At 46.4% G+C, this 24,615-nt stretch overlaps 1 protein-coding gene across 1 annotated transcript in view; it reads left to right on the top strand.

Annotated features, from left to right (window-relative positions):
* Positions 1-24,615, top strand: part of LOC144759902 (uncharacterized) — a 197,229-nt gene that overhangs the window by 114,186 nt on the left and 58,428 nt on the right. The window contains exon 4 of the mRNA XM_078646507.1: positions 22,713-23,443. Within this exon, the coding sequence (XP_078502633.1) occupies positions 22,713-23,443 (731 nt within the window). The remainder of the gene's footprint in view (positions 1-22,712; positions 23,444-24,615) is intronic.

Raw genomic sequence — 24,615 nt, 5'->3', positions numbered from 1 at the left:
TCGAAAGCATACACCTGTTTGGGGATATTCATAGTGGGCAAGAACTTGGATTTAACTCTGAGGCCAGTGGTTTCACAATTTGTGGTTGTTTCTGTTCCGGAAAAATAAGTCTTCAATCTTATTTTTCTGCAAAACTCAAGTGCCTCTAATTTGAGTTTTGTGAAATCCGTGCGTTTATTCGGGACGAATTTAAGACCCAAAGTGAGCATCATATTTTCCTCATCTGTAAGGACTTTATCAGAAAGATTCACTATCGTAGATACATCTAGTTGTTGTAATGTTTGTTCCTCGTCCGCATTTCCCATTGGGGTTTGAATCGGACGTTTTGTTGCCCGCCCCTTCCTAAAAAAGGTTGATTCTGACCCTTTTTGTTTTGTTGGCCTTGGTTGGAATCAGTGGACGACCCAGATTTGAGAAGGATTCCAAATCATTTAAAATAGAGTCAGTGTATCCCTTTTTAAAGGAAGACTACTATACCACCGCAGAATCCAAAAGAGCATTGAACTCATACCAGGGAAGGTCGAGGACAAGGTTCACTACCTTCTCCTCCGCCTCATCATCTGGGTCGTCCACTGATTCCAACCAAGGCCAACAAAACAAAAAGGGTCAGAATCAACCTTTTTTAGGAAGGGGCGGGCAACAAAACGTCCGATTCAAACCCCAATGGGAAATGCGGACGAGGAACAAACATTACAACAACTAGATGTATCTACGATAGTGAATCTTTCTGATAAAGTCCTTACAGATGAGGAAAATATGATCCTCACTTTGGGTCTTAAATTCGTCCCGAATAAACGCACGGATTTCACAAAACTCAAATTAGAGGCACTTGAGTTTTGCAGAAAAATAAGATTGAAGACTTATTTTTCCGGAACAGAAACAACCACAAATTGTGAAACCACTGGCCTCAGAGTTAAATCCAAGTTCTTGCCCACTATGAATATCCCCAAACAGGTGTATGCTTTCGAGCAAGCAGTCCTCTCAGCTCTTAACAAATTGGAAAAGAGCAAATTGTTTGTCAATAACAACATAAGTAGGGGTCAAAAACAAGCCATCAAAGATCTAAAATCAGATACCTCAATTATCATCAAGCCGGCCGACAAGGGCGGAGCGGTGGTCGTCTGGCCACGCACAATGTACTTATTGGAAGGAAAAACTCATGTGAACAACTTGGAATGGTACCGAGCGGTCAAAGATGATCCAGTGGTAGAAATTCTGAATAAAATCTCATGTATAACCAAGGAGGCATTGGAGAATGGTTTTTTAGGTCCTAAAGAATTCCAATTCTTAAACAAAAAATCACCGAGAACACCCGTTCTCTATTTTTTACCTAAAATCCACAAAAACCACACAACACCCCCAGGGAGACCAATTGTCTCCGGGTGTGATTCAGCCCTCGAGCCTGCTTCAAAGTATATAGATTTCTTCTTAAAACCTTTCTTAGTTGGAGTGAAATCATACCTGCGGGATACTATTGATTTCCTCAACAAATTACAAGAAATGACATTTGACCCCGAAGAACAATTGATGGTGACACTGGATGTCACCTCATTGTATACTCAGATTCCCCAGGATGAGGCTCTGGAGGTGATGGAAATCTATCTCGAACAACGCGAGAGACCACACCGAGTTCCCACTGCCTTCATTTTGGCCCTGGCCAAAATTACACTTAAAAGTAACTACTTTAAATTCGAAAACGAGTTTTATATCCAAACCAAGGGCACAGCCATGGGTTGTCCCTATGCTCCAGAGATGGCGGTGCTATACATGTCGCAATACGAAGAAAAATTCATTCACAACAATAACCCTTATAGCTCTAACATCAAACAATGGCTAAGATACATTGATGATGTCTGGCTCCTGTGGCAGGGGAGCCAGTCAGAACTCATGGCCTTCCATGAATGGTTGAATCTGAGACATCCAGATATCAAATTTTCCATTGACCACAGCAACCAGAGGATGACATTCCTCGATGTAGCTGTGGGCACAGAAGGAGGGAAGTTCACAACTACTCTGTTTAAGAAAGAAACAGACAAGAACACAATCTTGCACTATAAGAGTGCTCACCCTCAGGGTTTGAAACAGAACCTTCCTTATGGCCAGCTACTCAGGATCAGACGGAATTGTTCAGACCTTAATGAGTTCAACATCCATGCTGATACTTTCTGTGAAGAACTAGCCAAAAGGGGCTATCCTAAAAAACTCCTTAAACATTCTAAAAAAAGAGCACGGTTTACCCCGAGAGAAGAGTTGCTCAAAATAAAAAAGAAAAAGGAGCTGGACAAACTCGTATGTGTCACGACATATGGAGCACACACAAACAAATTCCGCCAGATTATTCTGCGTAATTGGCATTTGCTGGAGGGGTTGGAATCCCCGTTGCAAAAACCCATTTTCGCGATGAAGAAAAATCTGAGCGTCGGCCAACAAATCATCAGAGCAGACAGCTTCATTCAAAAGCCCAAAAGTGATCTAATATCGAAATGGAACCTCAAACCCATCACTGGCCACCACAAATGTGGCAATTGTGTGGCCTGCCAAAGTGTTGTAGAAGGAGATGTATTTAGCCATAATGGCTTGAAATGGAGACACAGTTTGCATACAAACTGTAGGAGTAAAAACGTGATCTATGGGATTGTGTGCGGTTGTAACAAATTGTACATAGGGAAGACATGCCAACAAGTAAATGTCAGGATTACACAACATCGCTCTAGATTAAAGAGAAAAGTGCAGAATGCCCCAATGGTTGAGCATTTTACCACTGCAAACCATAAGGAGACAGATTTCAAGTGGACCGTTCTAGCTGCAATTGACCCACAGCATAGGTCACCGAATGTAGAGGAGGCGCTGCTGCGAAAAGAGGCATACCTAATACTTCGGTTTGATACTATTAACTCAGGCTTAAACACAATGAGTGAACTTTCTAGACTTTAAACTACTAGACTACATGCCCCATAATGCATCAGTTGGACCACACAAAACTCACTTGATTGTGATTGGTCCTCAACGAAGGCGTAGCCCGTTTAGTAGGAATGCCAGATACTCACTCACTTCATGTGAAGGAATGAGGAAGTGATTCATGTCCGTGGAGTGAAAGGTATGTTGCGCATCTTTGATGCCTCTAACAGCGCGCTAGCAAAATAATGCCCAGCAGCCTCAGACTGCAATGTTTTACATTAATGCGAGCACCTTTTGCCATCAAAACCATAAGCGCGGGCTCCCCCGCATGTAACCCCAGTATGCGCCGCCTTTATAAAATGTTAAAGCGCACACCAGCAGCTCCCGCTTAACTCAAAGCGCGGGCTCATTTTATAGCAATTACTTTGACCGCGGTTCCAACCAATCTAAATGTAAACTGAGCCGCCGGCTATCATGCGAGTACACGCATTAGCGGCTTCACCATTACTTCAAGTGCGGCTTGGAATCCTTTGCTGACTGCCGCTCGTTTTCCTACAGAGCCGCGGTGCCAGAGGATGACTAATGGCGAGGACACCGTGAGAGTGTTAAGCATACTGGTACAACATTGAGAACTAATAGACTGCGCGAGGCAAAACAAATGAAGTAAGTGCTATTCCTTTCAGGGCAGTAGCAGCATAAGATTCACTGATGCTGGCTCAGAAACAAAATAACACGAGCCCCCCACCTTTTTTAATTACAGCGCTGCATTTTACAAATGATGAAAACTCTAGAGTAGCAGTACGAGCAGATGGCCATTTCAACAATAGCCAGGTATGAGCACAACATGAATCTGTCGCACAGAAAATGGCGCCTTATGGTTAAAAACAGGTTTGACATTTAAAACCGCTGTTTTTCTAGAAACACGCATAAATCCCTTGAAATCCTTCGAAATTCCGCAAGGTATTTGGATGAACTAACCTACCTCGAGTCCCCAGAGGTACGTGTTATTTTTTTAAAAAAAAGTGTATATAGGATGAGATTTTAGCGGGTTGATGGAAGCAGACAGCACTAAGTATCCATTATTTGTTATGTTTTCACTATTAGGTCTAACAAATGGGGAATGGAATTCATTTGGCCCTGAAGAGAGTTTGAGAAGAACCCTCACAAACTCGAAACGCGTAGGCGGACAGGATCAAGTCCTGTACACATTTAAATTTGTTTATGATTTAAACGCCTATCAACATTTCTACCGAGAGGTTGTCGTGTTGGTTTTTGGAGAACCACTAAAAATCTCCTTTTTTGCCAAATATTACATCTCAAAAAAACTGTTGGTTCATAAAAAATGTTATGGATAATTCTTCCCCTTGTTTTATGTGTGAAATGATATCACATAAGGACAGTTGTGTACTATTTTTGCACATTTGCACAATTTATGTATGTTTTGTTAATTTTCTGTTTAAACCACATTTTTGCATTGTAAATATTGAATCTTTCATTGTAAATATTGGACACTAAATGGCCTTTACGTTTAAGGCTTTGAGATTTCTCTTGACTATAGTGACATGTTTTCCTTTTTTGAAAATTGATGAATAAAACTGGCGCAAATAATCGCCAAGGTAAACACATTAAATAGTGCTTATCTTTTTTTCATCCCTATAAAATATATGGTGGGAAATTCATAGAGGTGCGGGTTCTTCCTTTTCGTGTAAAGTTAATGGGCCCTTACCCCACTTCTGTCCGCATGGGCCATACTCTCCCCTTTTTGAAAAACTTTTAGAAGTTGGCATTGCTGTGTGTCTGCCTGCCTGATGTGAATTGCATGTCTGGCTTGTGAGTGACAGGGGCTGGATGGTGTGGGGGGTTCCAGGAGACAGGGTGAGTCACCCCAGTGATGAATAGAGAGAGCTGCATGCAGATGGGAGGGAGGTGTTGCACCTGGGACCTGAATAGGGCTGTACCTTCCCTCCACAATGCCCCCTGTGGTGCGTCTGATTACTGAGCCCCCACCTAACAATAGGGAAGAGGAGCCTGGTAAACAGAGTGCTCCAAAACCAGTTGTATCTGGTTTCCCAAGCCCAATGCTGTAACATAAAGGAAATTGTCCTATAAATTTAGGGCTGTGACCCCATGAAAGTCTTGTGCTTGTTCTTACTTTGGGAGGACACTCTGCCAGGAGGAACCGCCGCTGGGTGCTGACCTGCCTGTCTGCACTTTGCTGGGGTCTCCCCAGCACCAAGGACTCTCTTATTTCTGCCTTTTTGAGGACGTTTGTGGCCTAGCGCCTCGTGAGCGCAATATTTGGATTGTCTAAGGGGGAGGAGCAGGCCCTGCTGCAGCGCGAGGCTGCGAGGGAATCCCTGCGTGTGGAATTTCCCCCTGAGCTCCTTATTCGAGCGGGTGCCCACCCGCAATCATCTTTATTGAAAGAGCGGGTGCCCACCCCGCATTGCCACTGTTTCCACGTATTAGTACTTTTTAAAAAAAAAAACGAAACCGGAGCCCACCCCGCCTGTCCTAGCCCACCACGTGAGGCCGCCGCCGAGTACACAGAGGATCTACAAGAGGGGCCGCCGCGCTGCCCGCGGTGACCCGGAAGCCAGGCAGAGAGGCCTGGTTGTGGGCGGGCCGCTGTGCAAGAAGCCAGAAGCAGACCGGAGCCTACCCCGTGCTCCTGTGGAAAAAAGAGAAAGGAAGCAGACTGGAGCCTACCCCGCACTCCTTGGACCAAAAGAAGAGAGAGACCGCCCGACCAGGTGAGGCGGGGCCCAGGGGTGGGAGAGAGATGAGGCACGTTGTCGGTGCCTGCCCCCACCCACCGGAACCCAGAGAAATCTGCCAGTGCACCCCCAGTGAGTGAGGGGGTGCTGAATGCACCACTCGAGGCACATTGTCAGTGCTTGTGGCATTTTCTCAGCTGTGCCGCAGAAGCGGGCAGCTGCAACGTTTTGGGCCCTTCTCCAGTCTAATCTCCAAAGAGAGGCTCGTGCTCTTCCCCGTGTTGGCCAGATTTTGTTACAGTTGCCCCGCGTGACAGTGAGCAACCGCAACCTTTGGGGCAGAGTTTGTTTTCAGAGTTCCAGGGCGGGACTTCCATGTGCTTAGTGCCCATCCTCATTGCTTGTGGGGCATTGTTTTGGGTGCCAGAGGCACAGTGAGTGCCAGGACTGCCAGTGCATTCCCACAGCTGCCCAGCGAAGCGCAACCAGCTGCAACGTTTGGGCCCATTAATTTTGTTAGAGTCCCAGTGGGGGACAGAGGGTGCCAGTACCCATCTTTTTGGATTTCACAGCTGCCCAGCAAGTAGTGGGCAGCTGCCACGTTTAGGCCAGCATTCCTATGGGGGCATTTCTGAGTGAGGTAGGAGTGAGATGCACTTCTCTGCCCAGCGCAATTGCAGCAGCCCTGACATTTGGGACATAGGGCATTTGAGCCATTTGAGAAGGCCAGTTGACCAGGGGGAGTAATAGGTTTGTAGGGCGCCAGGCTAAAAGGTGATGAGTATGAGGTCTATCCTAATGTATTTATGCTTAATGAGATAATGTAATGTGTGTATGCCCAAAGTGATGCAGACATAATGTGTTTATTACAGGTGATAATGCTGAGGTCAATATGGTATCAGTAGTTTCTAGTTATTTGATTACTTGTGTTTTACTTACCTGTTCTGATGGTTATGACCAGGGCCCAATTGGCCTGGTCCTGTATATAATCCCCTATGAATATTGCCTAGTGCCAGTTGGCAGAGTGTATATTATGTGATTATGTTTCTAATGTGCTTATGACATTACAAAGGATATTTCTTATATAACCTTGTGTGGAGCTCCTTTTGTGGTGTGCCTAGGGTGTTGCTGCTGTGTGTGTGTGTTGCGCAAACGCTTTACACATTGCCTCTGGGATAAGCCTGACTGCTCGTGCCAAGCTACCAAGGGGGTGAGCAGGGGTTATCTTTGGGGTGTGACTCCCTTGCCCTGACTAGAGTGGTGGTCTCTGCCTGGCTTTGGCGCAAGCCTTAGCCAACCAGAGATCCCATTTCTAACATTGGTGGTCAGCGGTGAGGATAGGACGTGCGTTTACGCAGAACCACAGCAACAACTGGTTGCACTACAAACCCTTCATTTAGATAATCGCATGTTTGGGGATTATTGTTTCCGAGTTTTATTTTATTTTTTTCTCCTAAAAGTGTCATTTTTGAATTACGTTCCCCTGTTGCAGCTCTTGCACTTAGGTCTCCTGTGTTGTACGTGTCTCTGAGCGTCCTGCCAAAATGAAGTCTGCCTTTAATTTCTATGGTCTGTTTAGATACAGTATGTCGGGGTTGGTGGGGTTCTGTGAGGAGAGAGACATAGCAGTGAGTGGGTCAGACACCACGTCAAAACTTCGGGAAAATCTGATCCAATGGCAAAAGGACAAATGAGAACGTGAGCGCAATGAGGAGATGAGGGCCCTAGACGCACGCCAAGAGAATGGTGGGTCTGAGGGGGGCCCTGTGGAGTCTGAAGGGGAGGAAGAAAATGACAGGACAGGGACGCTAGTAGATAGTGAGGACCCCACAGATAGGGAGTCTCTAGCTGGGTCCAGTGTTGGGGGCAGTGCCCCATCCCTTTCCCTATTCCCAGAGGAGTGGGTAGATAGGAGGGAAGAAAGGGAGCATCAACTAGCTTTGGAGAAGCTCAGGTTAGACATGCCAAGGAGAAAGCGCAGCTGAGGGTGGAGGAGAAAAAGCTAGAGACCGAAAGCGTCTTAGCGCAGGAGAAGATGGCGGAGGCTGAGAGGGCCTTCACCAAGGAAAAATTAGCTCTGGAGGGTAGATTATCCCCTGAGTGCAGTTGTGGTTTTCTGGATTCACCAGTAAGGGTGGGGTCCAGTGGTGGCAGCAGTATGGAGTCCAGTGCAGGAAGTCCCATTCCCAGTTCCCAAAATATGGTACCTTGTTCCCAAGAAGAGGAGTACAGGTTGAAGTTCAGGGGCAGTAAGAAACTGTCTCACCAGTCTTGGGGGGAGTTTGCAGATGAATGTTCTGATGCACTAGTTGATTGTGTGACAGTTAACCCGGAACATAATTTTGAGGGACTGATCAATATGATTATCAAAGAGCACATGCTCAGTTGTTATTTTCCAGGGATGTGCCAACATCTGTTGGAGTGTGAGTCCTTTAATCCTTGGGAAATTGCACAGGAGACAGACTTCTGGGTAAGTGCCCGAAGTTCTGCCAAAGCATTGGAGAGTGATTCCAAAAGTAGTGGCTTGGGTATCTTCCCGTCCTGTGTGGGGGAAGAAGTTCAGTGTAGCCCAGCTAGGTCCTAGTATAGTGGGAGGGGTGTAGGGGCTCACCTCCTGTCTCAGTGGAGTAGGAGTGAGTGTGGGACTGTGTGTCCCCAGGTGCCCAAAACCCAGTCTCAGGGCCTGGAGGGTTCCCTAAAGGGAACACCAGGGTGAGGGCCTAGGCTTTACTAGGAAGCCATTTGAGGGGGATCTCCTAGTGTCAGGAGACCCTGGTGCATCTGTAAACGGAGCTCCAGTTCTTCTGGTGTCTGGCAGTGCCACTCCAGTTGAGAGGGCACAGAAGTCCGAAGTGAGGGGTGAATGGGGGATGTGTTCCTCAGTGGTAGACCCAGTGGGTCAGGGGCCAGCCAGAAGGGCTGAGTCACCGATGAATGGCAATGGTGACACCACTTCTGTCCTGGGGGATCTTCACGTGCTGTCAGATAAACAGGGGTTGGGAGATCTGCGCCAGGCAGACTTTCACACGACACATGAGTCATGTGTTACCCTCATGGGGTTCAGGCCATTTGCACCCCCAGAAGTTCTGGCATACCGGGCAATTGTTCAATGGCAGGGGTTGGTCCCTTGGTTGGGAGGACAGGTTCAGGATCTGCCTGACCGGGAGGGAGTGACATACGTAACCAGTGTCCTGAGCAGTTTGGCTTCCAGGGGTACTGCTTTAGTTGGGAGGGTGCAGAACTCTGGAAGGGGGTGTAGAGGGAGGGAGCCCTCACCTCTGACCCCGGTGCAACCTGAGGGTTTAGACCCTAGGTTGGGAGACCAGTTGCTGTAGAGAGGTCCTGAACTGGTGGGAGAGTTGTGTTGTGTTGTGTTGAGGGGGGCCTTTAAATGGACGAGAGTGTGGAACCCTAGGAGGAGAGGTAGTGGGAGGAAAGCCTTGCCCGTGACTTCTGGTCAGCCTGAGGGTGCCGACCCTAGGCTGGAGGATCAGTGGCAGTCTACAACTGCCCTAATGAGGGTGAAGAGTGGAGAATGGCTACTATGTGCCAGGGGTAACGTCCCCCACTCTGTGGATGGGCAAGGACCAGTGGCATCTGGGTGGCCTAGGGCCTGGTCCTGGCCGCGGACAGCTAGGGAGTACCAGTGGGGTAGCCTAGTTGGTCCTGAGAGCTTTTACAAAGGGTACCACATGGGTTCACAGTGGCGTAGAGGTCCTAAGGCCAACGGAAACAAATTCAGCAAAAATAGGATGGGTGAAGGCACCAGTTTGGGGGTGACCCTGTAGAGAGGGCCATGTCTAACAAATTCAATAGCTGTTTTCTTCAAGTGCAACTAACAAGCTTATTCTTGCAGAAGTAGCATCGATCCTACGTACAGATCCACCAAGATATAGCGGCATGGATTAGCAAATTTAGCGGCACAAATATGGAAATTTAGCGGCACGAATATGGAAATTTGCTGCATTTTTGCGGCACGTTATTTTACTCATAATCATTCATTTTCAGCTTTAAAACAATGGAAACTGTTTTAACAGAGTATTCCACTTTGAAATAGGCCCTGATGGGATGTAAATTCCTGTGATGTATAGGGCAGCAATGTGATGTTTATATAAAAACAAAAAATGGAAAACCTTTAGTGTATGTTAAATAGTTGTGTTAAAAAAATAAAACCCTTTGTAAGTGTTCTGGTTATTAAGCCTCTCTCTCACTGCTATTTTGAACCAGTTCATAATCATATATATAGAGTGTCCCTCTATAGGCACAAATACATGCTTTATTTAATTGTGTACATGCTAAATATGTTATGTATAGGGAACTTCACCTAAAATATTGCACACTGTAAAGAAAGAGAAACATACATCGAATTAAGAGTATGCATCAGGGATTATCTCTTTGTGCTGCAGAAGGAGGAACGAGCTCCTGTTGATTATAATTGGAATGGAATGAGTAACGTATGTGATTTGCAAACCGAAGACTTACCAGTTGGATGGAAAGACACACGGCATAGGAGGAGAAGCTACCTGCACACGAGCTACATGAGCTGCTGAAGCTACTGAAAACCCCAACCTCACACTGCCTTGCCCCCGTGCCTTGCTGCCCATCCATTGCTGTTCACCGCTCACCCCTCCCAGGCTCCATGGAGTCATGAGACGACAGGCAGCAGGTGTCTAGGCGAAAATGGAGCCCGCCATATCAGGCATATTCTGCCATCGCCCTCACACTTACGGACAGTAGTTCCAGTAAGGCCGGGTGTCTGGTGGCGGTTTGCCGAAGCTGCAGCTCTGGGCGCAGCGGACTTAGGCCCCATAGCATTTGAGAGAGTCCCTGGTTGCTGATGCGGCCCAACCAGATTCAGGCGTGGCTTGCTACCAGGGTGTGCTCTCTCCCGCACTGTGCCTGCCCGCGTGCCGATACTTGTACTCCTGCTCTTTCTGCCAATAGGTCACACTGCCATCCTCCGTCTTTTTAAATGGGTACAGCTTTCTCCCTTGCCTATCATCTGCCACCCTCTACATTACAAACAGTGAAGAGTAACTGAGACCCTGAGAAATTACTGACCCACATCACTCCCCACCTCCTTCATTTCCGCGGGCACTTAAGTAAAAATCGCTGCATTTTTACAAAAGTGCAGATTTTGCGGGCACTTTTGTAAAAATTGCGGCATTTTTACTAAAGTGCCGATTTCACTGCAAAACACGAAATCGCTAAATCCTGGAGGGTCTGACTTACCCATCCATCGATGGACCCTTTATAACGAGACCTCACCCATGAACCCAGGCAGAAGCCTCGATTCGCAGATTCTCCATTTTACTAGCTCATTTCTTGCCGCCTGGCTTGCGGGATCATATGCCAAATTCTTTTGGAGCTATTTTAAGAATGAGAGACCCGCGTGCATTATGTGGGACTGCTTAACGAGCGAGAATGAACTCAGCGCACCTAGTTTTTAAATTAGAATTTTACTCTTTCACTAAATGACTTTTTTTTTTTTTATTGGGACATTGTTAGAGAGAAATCCAGTGATCAAGGAAATTAATTGACCCACATAGAGTATTGCCTGAGCGCATATTACAAGGGACCCATGTGCCTGCACCGAAATACAAATACATGCCAGGAAAAAGTCTGACGGAACAGTTAACACAAAATAATTATTTAAGAAACGCATTTCTTTGTTCAAAATCGAACAAGCAAAGAAAAATTTTAAGCAAGAAATCAAAAAGAATTATGAGATGATTGTGAAAATAAATAAGAAATATACATTCCTTTTTCATTTTCCACCATATGCACAGCTGAAAAATGGTCATGCCATGTTTGAGACCCTCAAACAGATCTGGTATTTAAGCCAACTGAACTTGACATTCTTGAACGTTTAAAATGACCCACATCACTCCCCACCTCCTTAATTTTCGCTGGCACTTAAGTAAAAATCGCGACATTTTTGCAAAAGTGCCGATTTCGCGGGCACTTTTGTGAAAATTGCTGCATTTTTACTACAGTGCCGATTTCGCGGAAAACCGCGAAATCCTGGAGGGTCTGTTCATAAGTGACTACCAAGGTATATCATTGGTAAGGACGTAAGCGCTGGAGAGATGAGATAAAGGCCGGTGTAGAATGTTGAGTTCTGACATACACGCAGTGTAATCAAGACGTGTTCAACTACTCGAGTACCTGGGCTGGCAGGACACTATAACTGGTGACAAGATAGGGGATACGAAGCCCGTACACTGAAAGTGTTCTTCCAGAGCGTTTGCCGTTGTCCAGCACACTGCTCGTGCGTGCCACATGTGCCTCTGTTGAAGTGCAGAATCGATGCTGGCACTGGTGGAGTCTCAGCGCAGTGCCAGCCTGCATAAAATGCTTAAAGATAAAGACAGCGACACTGAAAGTCTACATGTCGCTGGACAGGAACTGAACGAAACAGCTTGTAATAGAATATATGGCGCCATTACGCAAATTAATACCATTACGCTATGCGGAGTAAGCAAACTAAAGGTGGACAAGGAAAGCACACAGCAGTAATTCAGTACACATTACAGTGAAATTCATATGCTATGAAGCAGAGAATAATAAAAATGGAACCTGTGCACACATATATAGTCATTGATCCAATGATCACAGTTATTCTAGGAAACAATTAATACAGTCCAGGCGGTGGAATCGTTGTTCTTAGTCTTGTCTGTTTTTAATCAAGCGGATGGTATAATTTGTACAGACAGACAGCCGACACGTGTTTCGTTGTGGAAAACAGTGTTCAACAACTCTTCCCGCTATATGATGGCAGTTTAAATTATGGACGCCGAGTAATCCAATCACGATATCAAAGTGGCAGGAAACAACCGGTAGAGTCCCGGTGTAGCACGGGTACGTGCCCTCCTAAACGAACTGCCTCTTACTGTTAATTTGCTTTCCCCTTGGACGCCGAGGGGAAAGCAACTTAACAGTAAGAGGCAGTTCGTTCAGGAGGGCACGTACCCGTGCTACACCGGGACTCTACAGGTTGTTTCCTGCCACTTTGATATCGTGATTTTACGTCGGATTTATAGTTCCTGCATATTACCCTACACGTTTGGATTACTCGGCGTCCATAATTCAAACTGCCATCATATAGCGGGTATACTTACCTTCAATACTACCTACGCTTGAAGTCCTTTTTGTTACCCTGCCAGGTCGGAATTATCACCGGAGGAAGTTGGAGTTGAACACTGTTTTCCACAACGAAACACGTGTCGGTTGGCTGTCTGTACAAATTATACCATACGCATGATTAAAAACAGACAAGACTAAGAACAACGATTCCACCGCCTGGACTGTATTAATTGTTTCCTAGAATAACTGTGATCATTGGATCAATGACTATATATGTGTGCGCAGATTCCATTTTTATCACGAATTGTGTAGTTTCCTATACAGATTAAGGGGTTTGTGAGGGTGTCCCCTTCCTGCTGCACCATTACATTAAGCAATACTACCCATACATTACTTTAATACTGCTTGTGCGCCATTCTGCCTGAATACTAAAACCCGTCCCTAGCTACCTATGAAGCAGAGAATAACCAGGTGTTTGTGAAGAAACATTTAAGCACAAAATCGACCAGTGTTATCTGCTTTCATGTACTTGTAGTGTACAAAGATGTATCTCCTTCTCTAAACCATCAACAAATCCTCATCTCACAATATGCTGGAGAGCATTCCTAGAAAGCGGGTTGGGTTTTACAAGTTTCCCCAGACGAAGCGGCCCACCACCAAAGCTGCTGAATAAGGGGCCCAGAACAACTCCTTAGACAGCCATAACATACAGAGCTCCGATGGAGAGCCAGGACGAGATCCAAGCTCCAAAAGTCATTGGGGTTGACCCCGAAGCCAGCACATCACGAGGCGCTAGAGAAGCTCTGTCTGATCAAGTTCCACAGGGAGTGCCTGAGAGACCACTACTGTCCTCCAATGTATACACGGCTACTGCATTCTTAAAACTGCCAACTGCGTTTGATAATGCAAAAAAAGAGAATATTGGCGATAAAAGGATGGAAAGAGACTTTTGAAGAGTTCATAGATGCAATAGATGAAAAAGAGTAGAAAGTATCTTGAGAAACATTACCGGTGAAGGAGTGAAAGAAGCCATGAAAAAGAATTTACAAGAAAGTGAAAAGACATATGATCAAATGGAAAAGGCCTTTAATGTCAAGTTTAAGCCTGTGCCAAATGTGAATTATAAAAGATACATATTCATCCAAGAATGCCAGAGACCAGGTAAGACCATTGATGAGTTTGTTGAAAGACTGGATGTTTGGTAAAGCACGGTAAATTAAATTAATTTATGATTAGGAGGGTACCCTCCTCAGAGTAATCAATGGATGTCTGTCGTATGCATTTCAACGACGAATGCTGATGGAAACTGAGCTTGTATCAAGTCCTCAAGGCCGCTTGCGCTGACAAGCGTGCCTATCGCCAAATGACTGACATGGAGGCTGTAGGCGCCCAAAGTGCATCGGTCATGACCAACAAAAGTAAGCCAAAGTCCAAGGCAGAGGGGCACACTGTCCTGTCTCCACAGAAAGAGAAAACGTGTTACAGATACGGACTGTCATTTCCACACAAAGGTAAATGTCCAGCCAATGGACAGATTTGCATTGACTGTGGTAAAGCGAATCATTTTGTGACAACTTGCAACCCGAAGAGAAAAGTAAGTGCTTTGCAGTGTGAAGACAAAATGGCTGACCAAACGCTACATCAGTGACGTTCGACGTACTCCCACAAGGCTAAGTGGTCACACCAAATGAGGCAAATCAACGCCAAATGAAGTTGATCATCGTCTAAATCATCGAGTAAGGATTCCTCCGTGGCTGTTTACAATGAAAGGGACAATGACAATTGTGCAATATTGATGTTTACTTCTAAAAGGCATGCACATATGGGGTTAGTCGAATGTGAGAAAAAATCCAAAGTTTAGACAATTCAACATGAAGACAGCTGTGCGTCGATAAATATTATGCAGCTGGAGATTTATCGCAAATTATCTCCAGTACCACAACTTATGAATTCAAAGACTAAAGTATATTCATGGGCTGCCTCCACGCCCTTCAGAACTTTTCCAAGACGTCATTTGACTTATCATATAGCCGGTAGTAAATACATTTAACCATAGTGATATATTGGTATTGTGTGGCTGCACAGAAAGAGCCTTACAAAACTCTGATGCAAGTATGTGGTTTGCTGAATGATGCAGCCTTTACTCTGAATGCTGACAAATGTGAATTCCACAAGAAAATCTTGAAATTCTTCAGCCATGTCTTTTGTGATGGAGGTATGAAACCTGATCCATCTAGAGTACAAGCATTGTCTACTGCAAATCCCCCACATGGCATTTCTATCTTACAATTATTTCTTGGAACGGTCAATTACTGTTCTAGATGCATACACGACTTTGCTATGGTCATTGCACCAAAACTAACCAAAAAGAATGTGTCTTTTCATTGGTCACATGAGTGAATGAATGAATGAGTGAAGAATGAATGAATGAATGAATGAATTTAAGTTTATATAGAGCGTAGCTACCCTAAGGCCTCCTAGCGCTTATGGACCGAGTGGCAGAAGAACAGCAATGTTAGAACAATGCCTAGAAGTGATGGGTTTTCAGGAGCTTGCGGAAGGCCAACAGAGCATCCAGTCAAGTCAAGCCAGCCATTAGAAAGCGCCATTGAAATGCCTGACTTTGATCCCAAACAACATACAGAGGTTGTAGTTGATACTAGCCCTGTAGGGTTAGGCACAATCCTTGCACAGCACAAGGGACCGCCAAACTGCTTTCAGAGGCAGAGGTCAAGTGTCAGTTTGCATTCCTACTCGCCAGAAAGGGCGAGTAGGACCTAAAAATAGCTCACCCTGAATTAATCTGACTCGCAAATGCGAGCGGTCGAGTGAAATTTTAGAGCCCTGCCCCATCTAAGACAGTGGAGAATTATACACATTTATTGTGAAATCGAGCACACCAACTGTCATGTCTTAAGAGCAAATTGTCACTGCCATGAGCCAAGGTCAAGGCATGTCAAGATTAAAAGTTGTGGAACCAGTATTCTAGACCTATCACTAATGACAGCGAGTATATAAGTTCAGAAATGTAAGAGATGACCTTTCAGTAACGCAGGAAGGCCTCATTCTGCAAGGTACACCGACTGTTATTCACCAAAGTCTCTGACAACAAGTAGTCGAATTTGCCCAAGAAGGAGATCGAGGAATAGTTGTCACTAAGAGAGCTCTCCGTGATCGAGTCGGGTTTCCGTATCTTGATGAAAGGGTCAAAAAAGAATTGAAGACTTGTCACATATGCAACTGTCTTTCATCTCAGGTTAGTCAGCAACCTTTGAATATGTCACAATTGCCACATCATGCTTGGGAGAAAATTGCTTTTGATTTTATATGGCCCTCTGGATAATAGACATTATCTTCTAGTTATTGTTGACCAATACTCACATTTTTCATTGGTAGAAGACCTTTCATCCACTACACATGAGCAGGGTTATTCAAAAACTGGATGGCATCTTTGCATCATGACTTGTACCTGCAATCTTAAAATCTGAAACGACCCGCCTTTTAATAGTCGAGAATTCACAAACGTTCTAAATCATCTCAATATAAAGCATCAAAAAAGCACTCCCCTTTGACCCCAGGCCAATGGTCTGGTAGAACGCCTCAAGAGTACTCTAAAGAAAGATGTTCAGCATTCTGCATTGGGGAAGCTCGACCTCAAAAGTGTTTTGAACACTATTCTTTGAGGTTACCGTTTGACCCCCTCACTCAACCACAGAGGAAACCCCTGCAACTATCATGTTTGGAAGAGTCATGACAACCAAGCTTTCCCAAGGGCCTGGGTGTGACCGGGGATACATCTGCATTCATCTGTATGCTGATAGTCTTCTTGGGCTGGGAGAGAGGTGATTCACAATTACATTTGAATAGGTTGTGTCCTGCCCCCACTCAAAGGGCTGATTTACCCCCTACGGATTGTCTGGAGCCAGGAATGGGCTGCAAGGGTTTGTTGCACTCTTCTGAGGGTTCATTTGATGTCACCTGTTCATCAAAGACATTTTTGAGTATATGGACTGGAGCTCTGATCCCATATGTTTAGACACCGCTTGGGACTTGTAACCAGACACTGTTGGCTCTACAAACTGCTCATTGCCATGACGACTGCTGTGCTGGCAGGAGCAACCACTATTTTGAATAACTGCCTTGTTGTGTTGACCTGCTGCTGCAGGAGGGACTGCCAATTTGCAACCTAACTGTATGTGCTGTCTGCTGCCTGCCACCTCCTTTTGTCGCCCGAAGTGTTCTTCAAGGGCTTGTTTGCTTGCCCCCTGTTCTCTCGAGATCTCAGGGCCATCAAAGACCTCATTGCCTCTTTTCTACAAGACTTTTGCTGGATGAGCCCATTTTACAAGGGCTAGCATGCCGCCAGTGCTCCCTTCTGCACCCAGGTAAAATTTTGTGCATTACAGGACAGTGCACCATGGGTCTACAGTGCAGCGCTCTGACCAGGGAAGTGCCTTTGTGCATTCTAGGGAAGTGCTCCATGTTTTACAAACCAGCATGTGGTGAGCGTTTTTAGATATAGGCCTACAGCATTGCTTTAGCAATGCTTGTTTGGCGAGATTATACTAAGGCTTTCAAAAGTCTACCTAAACTGCGGATAAGGTACAGTTCATGTGAGCCAGGCGCGTGCACATCAAACACCATTTGACAGCCTGTGAGCCACTCTCCACACTCACACTTCAAAGGAATCCGCTCCCCGGCCCCCTTCCGCGCAATGCCGAGAGCTTGCTTACACACAACACCCCAGCTGCTTTTGATCCGGAATACGCTCTCCCGTCCCCCTGCGTGCAATGCCGAGAGCTTGTTGTTTATACACAACACCCCAGCTGCTTTTGATCCTGAATCATCTCCCTGCCCGCCTCCGCGCTACGCCAGAGCTTGTTGTTGCCCTCATTCGATAGTCAAACTATATGCTTACTGCGTGATTTTTTGACCAATTGATTCCTATGTCGAGGGAAAAGAGCAGACAGAAAACAAACTTAGCTCATTTACAAATCAGTGTTTTTTGAGAAATCTGCAGAGTAGTTAAAAGCACATATAAGGGCTGCCCTCTCAGCCGGCATGATGAAGCGAAGGAGGCTTCTCAGTCGGAGCGCACTGCCCACTTTAAATGACTGGGAGGCTGGCTTCATAGGAAGGCCTGAAGTGTATTCTCTTCTAGTGCGTTGTAATATTAACAAGTGACCTGTGACGTCACAGCACCTCTGTTCCTGCGCCGACCATTTGCCGCCTCCTTGACCAGTAAGAGTAGGAATTCTCACCAGGGGCCAATGCGCAGCTCGCAGTCCGGGGATGTGTTCTGCAGAGTGACCCTGTAGAGGGCGCTTCTTTTTCACCATCGATATTTCCCCCGGACGCGATACCACTACCAACATCTACAGGGTCCTTTAATTTTCTAACCACACCCTGCTCCCCTATATCTCTTTATTCCCGTATTCCTGTAACACTCCCTGAATGTCTCCTACCCCTTCCTCTCCTCCATTGCTATTACCCTTCCTTAATTTTCACACTCCTCGTGCCTTTCCATTGTCCGCTTATGTTTCCATTTCTCACTGCGTATCTTCCTTCCACTGTCTCGCTTTTCATCTGCCTTCCTTGTCCCTCCTCTCCCACCGTACCCCTTCACTCACCGGTTATTCCTCATTCTTCCTGTTTCCACCCATCCTTCCTTTTTCTTTATTCACCCTTCCTCTGTATCTCGCTACTTCACCGATCGCCTCCATTTTCCACATGTAACAATCCGCTACCACCTCACTCTCTCCATTGGCGTAACCATTCTGCAGTGTAACTAGCCCTTCAATTCTCTTTTATGTACACCTCCTCTGGAGTCTCTCCCTCCCCTTCTCGCCATCATGTATAAATGGATCGATGTACTAGATATAGCAGAACTCTCCATGTTGAATCTGCTTAGGCCTCCTTTCACAACTTGAAACAATTCTCAGTTTAAGTGCAAAACAATGTAGCTCTTTGTTTAGTGTACAGGTGAAGATAGCCGAACTGCCACTTGACATTCAAAAAGTGTGTTCTACACTCAAGAAAGATTTGCAGCAATATTTTCGTGTGTGGAATTTTCCTATAGAGAGATGGGTGTTGCACTAGTGGGAATGCCATGAAACTGTAAGCGCAACAACCAATGCACATTGGTATTCAAACGTTTTTCCCCTGGACTATTCTGAAGAAGGCATATCATTACCCCTCTCTCTCTACACCCCTCTCTCTCTAGCCCCCTTTCTCTCTACACCCCTCTCTCTCTACACCCCATTCTCTCTACACCCCTCTCTCTCTACACCCCTCTCTCTCTACACCCCTGTCTCTACACCTCTCTCTCTCTACGCCCCTCTCTCTCTACACCCCTCTCTCTCTACACCCCTGTCTCTACACCCCTCTCTCTCTACGCCCCTCTCTCTCTACGCCCCTCTCTCTCTACGCCCCCTCTCTCTCTAGCCCCCTCTCTCTCTACACCCCTCTCTCTCTACACCCCTCTCTCTCTACCCCTCTCTCTACACCCCTCTCTCTCTACACCTCTCTCTACACACCCCCTCTACACCCCTCTCTCTGCACCCCCTCTCTCTACACCCCCTCTCTCTACACCCCTCACTCTATCTATCGCTCTCACTCTATCTGTCTATCGCCCTCACTCTATCTATCTATCGCCCTCACTCTATCTATCTATCACCCTCACTCTATCTATCTATCGCCCTCACTCTATCTATCTATCGCCCTCACTCTGTCGCCCTCACTCTATCGCCCTCACTCTATCTATCGCCCTCACTTTAACTATCGCCCTCACTCTATCAATCACACTCACTCTATCTATCAATCGCCCTCACTCTATCTATCTTCGCCCTCACTCTATCTATCTTCGACCTCACTCTATCTATCGCCATCACTCTATCTATCTATCGCCCTCACTATCGCCCTCACTCTCCATCTATCACCCTCACTCTATCCATCTATCCCCCTCCCTCTATCCATCTATCGCCATCACTCTATCTATCTATCGCCCTCACTCTATCTATCTATCTATCTATCTATCTATCTATCTATCTATCTATCTATCTATCTATCCATCGCCCTCACTCTATCTATCGCTCTCACTCTATCTATCGCTCTCACTCTATCTATCGCCCTCACTCTATCTATCGCCCTCACTCTATAGCCCTCACTCTATCTATCGCCCTCACTCTGTCTATCGCCCTCACTCTGTCTATCGCCCTCACTCTGTCTATCGCTCTCACTCTGTCTATCACCCTCACTCTATCTATCGACTTCACTCTATCTATCGCCCTCACTTTATCTATCGCCCTCACTCTATCAATCACCCTCACTCTATCTATCAATCGCCCTCACTCTATCTATCTTCGCCATCACTCTATCTATCGCCCTCACTATCGCCCTCACTCTCCATCTATCACCCTCACTCTATCCATCTATCCCCCTCCCTCTATCCATCTATCGCCCTCACTCTATCTATCTATCTATCGCTCTCACTCTATCTATCGCCCTCACTCTATCTATAAAGTCCACATTTGTAAAGCGCACAATCACCCGTAAGGGTCTCTAGGCGCTGAGGGCCGTCGGGAAGATTAAGCGAGCTATTGCCCAGAGTCACATGGTGCTGGGCTAACCTGCCGCCGGAGCCGGGGATCGAACCGTGGTCCCCAGATTCCAGCGTCAGTCGCCCTGGCCGCGGCGCCACACCTCTTCCTCCTATCTATTGCCCTCACTCTATCGCCCTCACTCTATCGCCCTCACTCTATCGCACTCACTCTATCTATCGCCCTCACTCTATCTATCGCCCTTACTCTATCTATCTATCGCCCTCACTCTATCTATCTATCGCCCTCACTCTGTCGCCCTCACTCTATCGCCCTCAATCTATCTATCGCCCTCACTTTATCTATCGCCCTCACTCTATCAATCACCCTCACTCTATCTATCAATTGCCCTCACTCTATCTATCTTCGCCCTCACTCTATCTATCTTCGACCTCACTCTATCTATCTCCCTCACTCTATCTATCTATCGCCCTCACTATCGCCCTCACTCTCCATCTATCACCCTCACTCTATCCATCTATCCCCCTCCCTCTATCCATCTATCGCCCTCACTCTATCCATCTATCGCCCTCACTCTATCTATCTATCTATCGCCCTCACTCTATCTATCTATCTATCCATCGCCCTCACTCTATCTATCGCTCTCTCCATCTATCGCCCTCACTCTATCTATCGCCCTCACTCTATCTATCGCCCTCACTCTGTCTATCACCCTCACTCTATCTATCGACCTCACTCTATCTATCGACCTCACTCTATCTATCGCCCTCACTCTATCTATCGCCCTCACTCTATCTATCGCCCTCACTCTGTCTATCACCCTCACTCTATCTATCGACCTCACTCTATCTATCGCCCTCACTCTATCTATCGCCCTCACTCTATCTATCACCCTCACTCTGTCTATCGCCCTCACTCTGTCTATCACCCTCACTCTATCTATCGACCTCACTCTATCTATCGCCCTCACTCTATCTATCGCCCTCACTCTATCTATCACCCTCACTCTATTTATCTATCACCCTCACTCTATTTATCTATCACCCCCACTTTATTTATCTATTACCCCCACAATGCTTGTTTCTCCAGTGAGAACAGTGTTGTTTCGCCTGGAGGTGTTACCAGAGAAACAAACACGTCCTTGAGCCAACGTGCTCACTGCAGCTGAATTGTATTGAGAACCTCACCCCCAGAGTCTGGCAAGATATCGCCACCGTCAGATGACACCAAGAACAAACTGGTTTGGCCCCTCTGGTCGTGAGACTCGAGGAACAGCCCCCTGAAGACTTGTACTGCTCTGAGGTGGTACTGTGCAGCGACTAAGGCTGCAGAACTACATGAGCTGCACAAAGCATTCAAGGCAGGCCTTCGGACGACACGTTGTTCTGTAACATGTGGCGGGACAGCATTCTGAGGCTCATTCCAGCCAGCCTTGCCCTCTGGGTTTAACGCATATACTGCACGAAGCTCTCAATGTCGAGTCCCACTCCTGAGACATGACAGCATTGTTAGCAAGTTACAGATGCCCTGAGGACAGTGACCCAGCACCTACAAAGGTACTGTGAGGTGGGTTCTCCTTCACTGGTGGCTTAGTTTCCATTGGGCAAAGAGACGCGATTCAAGCGTCCTGAGGGGCTCCAAATTCGCAAGAGCATGAGGGGCATTTCTTGTTCAGCATTGTCTCTGCTCTGGAGATTACCTCAAGAATGGTGCAGGGCCGTCCATAGAGGAAAACTGCTGGAAGACTCAAGCTCAATTACTGTTTAGCGTTTAGTAGGTGCTCCTGCGCCCTACCTTTGGTTTCTAAATGCAAACACTTCAACCACGTTCACTATAGTTACCGTATGAAGTGTAATAGGAGCGCAGGTGCGCTGTGACCTATGTTTTCATAGTATTTGTGTTTTTCTCTGTCAAACCTGCATTATTTGCACTAACGGTGTGATTTAAGTAATTTTGGTGTTGTTTGATGTACAATATAGAATTTATTTTTACATAATCCTGCGTGGATTCCTTTTTGTGGTTTACCCACTGTGTTGCTACGCTAGTGTGTTGCACAAATGCTCTGCACATTGCCTCTTTAAAGTAGCCTGACTGCTCTGTGCCAAGCTACCAGAGGGTGAGCACAGATTATCTGAGGTGTGTATCTGGCTTACCCTGACTAGAGTGGTGGATTCTGCCTGGCTTAGGTGCCTACACTAGCCAACCAGAAACCCCATGTCCTACAGTGGTTCTTGTGAACCACTTGATTTCCCAGCATGCTCCTGCTGCAGAACTAAGTCACTTTGTGTAGGACTAGCCACCATTTGTGTCTCAAAGGGAAGTATGTCTCTTTTTCTTAGAATATTAGTTTTTTCCCTGAATTGTAACTGTTCACTTCTCCATATTATAACAATGCAGCTTTTTCAAGAAATATTTTCGATGTGTAACTGTCAATGTTTTTTCTATTTTGCAGCACAGCAATCACATCTAGAAAGTATGAATGGGAAAGAAAGCCATAAAGGTCCCGAAGGCAAGATGAATTTTACTCAAAATATCTACTTTAAAAAACGGCGCAGAATGCACATGAGGGAGAGACGCTTTGCTTGTAATGTGTGTGAGAAAGGATTTATCAAGGAGAGACTTCTTGTGAGGCACAAAAAAGGACACACCAGCCTCAGGCAATATCCCTGCGAAACATGTAAAAAGTGTTTCACTCAAAAGGCAACTTTTTTACAGCATCAAAGAACACACACTGGAGAGAGGCCTTATCACTGCACAGTGTGTTCCAAGAGCTTTGCTTATAAGAAAGGCCTTGTACGGTATCAAAGCGTACACACAGGAGAGAGGCCTCATCAAAGTTTACAGACAGTAGAGAGGCCTCATCAAAGCTTACACACAGGAGAGAGGCCTCATCAAAGCTTACACACTGGAGAGAGGCCTCATCACTGTACTGTATGTGCCAAGAGCTTCACTCAAATGAAAATTCTTCTTCAGCATCAACGCATACACACAGGAGAAAAGCCTTTTCACTGCACCTTGTGTGAGAAGAGCTACAACCATAAGGCAACTCTACTAAAGCACGAACTAATACACACCGGAGAGAGACCATATCACTGCACCATGTGTGAGAAAACCTTCAATCAAAAGGAGTATCTACTACAGCACCAAAGAAAACACACCGGAGAGAGACCTTATCATTGCACTGTGTGTTCAAAGCGCTTTTCTCAGAGGACAACCCTTGTGCGGCATCAAAGAACACACACAGGAGAGCAGCCTTATCACTGCACTGTGTGTTCAAAGCACTTTTCTCGTAAGGCGACCCTTGTACAGCATCAAAGAACACACAGTGGAGAGAGGCCTTATCACTGCACTGTGTGTTCCAAGCGCTTTGCGTATAAGGGAAGCCTTGTACAGCATCAAAGAACACACAGTGGAGAGAGGCCTTATCACTGCTCTGTATGTGCAAAGAGCTTCACTCGAAAGAAATGTCTTCAGGAGCATCAACACATACACACAGGAGAAAAGCCTTATCACTGCACCATGTGTGAGAAGAGCTTCAATCAAAAGGCAAATCTACAACAGCACCAAAGAAAACACACCGGAGAGAAACCTTATCACTGCACTGTGTGTTCCCAGCGCTTTACGTATAAGGGAAGCCTTGTACATCATCAAAGAACACACACATGTAAAGCGCTCTGATACCTCTGGGACTTGCCAGTCCTATATAACACTTTTAAAATAAATAAATAAACAGTGGAGAGAGGCCTTATCACTGCTCTGTATGTGCAAAGAGCTTCACTCAAAAGAAAGTTCTTCAGGAGCATCAACTCATACACACAGGAGAAAAGCCTTTTCGCTGCACCATGTGTGAGAAGAGCTTCAATCAAAAGGCGCATCTACAAAAGCACGAACTAATACACACTCCGGCGTCAGCAAGAAACGTTCCCTGCCAGAGAGGCTCCGGTCAGGGAGAGCCCCGCCGACCGCTGGGTGAGACTACAGGCTGGGAGGAGTACCGCTTCCCACCTCGCCTCCACAAGACGCTGCCCGAAGTCTCGCCGACTCCCCCTTTAAGTCCCGGTCCCAGAGGAAGGACCGGGTGAACAAGAGTCTCCCCGGCCGGCCCGCAGGAAGTCAGACAGCCCCGCAGAGGACATGGGCGGGGCCGCCAGGAGACCGGAAGAAGAGCAGGGATTGGATCCCCCGGCCCGTCACCACAGAAGCCGGTGTCTCCCACGGGGCTGCCGAGAGCCAGGGAGAGCCCCTTAGGGATCAGCAGAGGAGCGGCGCCGAGGAGGAGCCCCCGCCCCAGGTCCCGGTGTGTAGGGGCCCGTGTTATTGATTTGGGGAAGAGGGAGGGCGTCGGGGCACATTGC

Source organism: Lissotriton helveticus, chromosome 1_1 (assembly GCF_964261635.1).
Source record: "Lissotriton helveticus chromosome 1_1, aLisHel1.1, whole genome shotgun sequence".
In the NCBI taxonomy this organism is placed as follows: Eukaryota; Metazoa; Chordata; class Amphibia; order Caudata; family Salamandridae; genus Lissotriton; species Lissotriton helveticus.
This window is presented reverse-complemented; position numbering and strand designations above follow the sequence as displayed.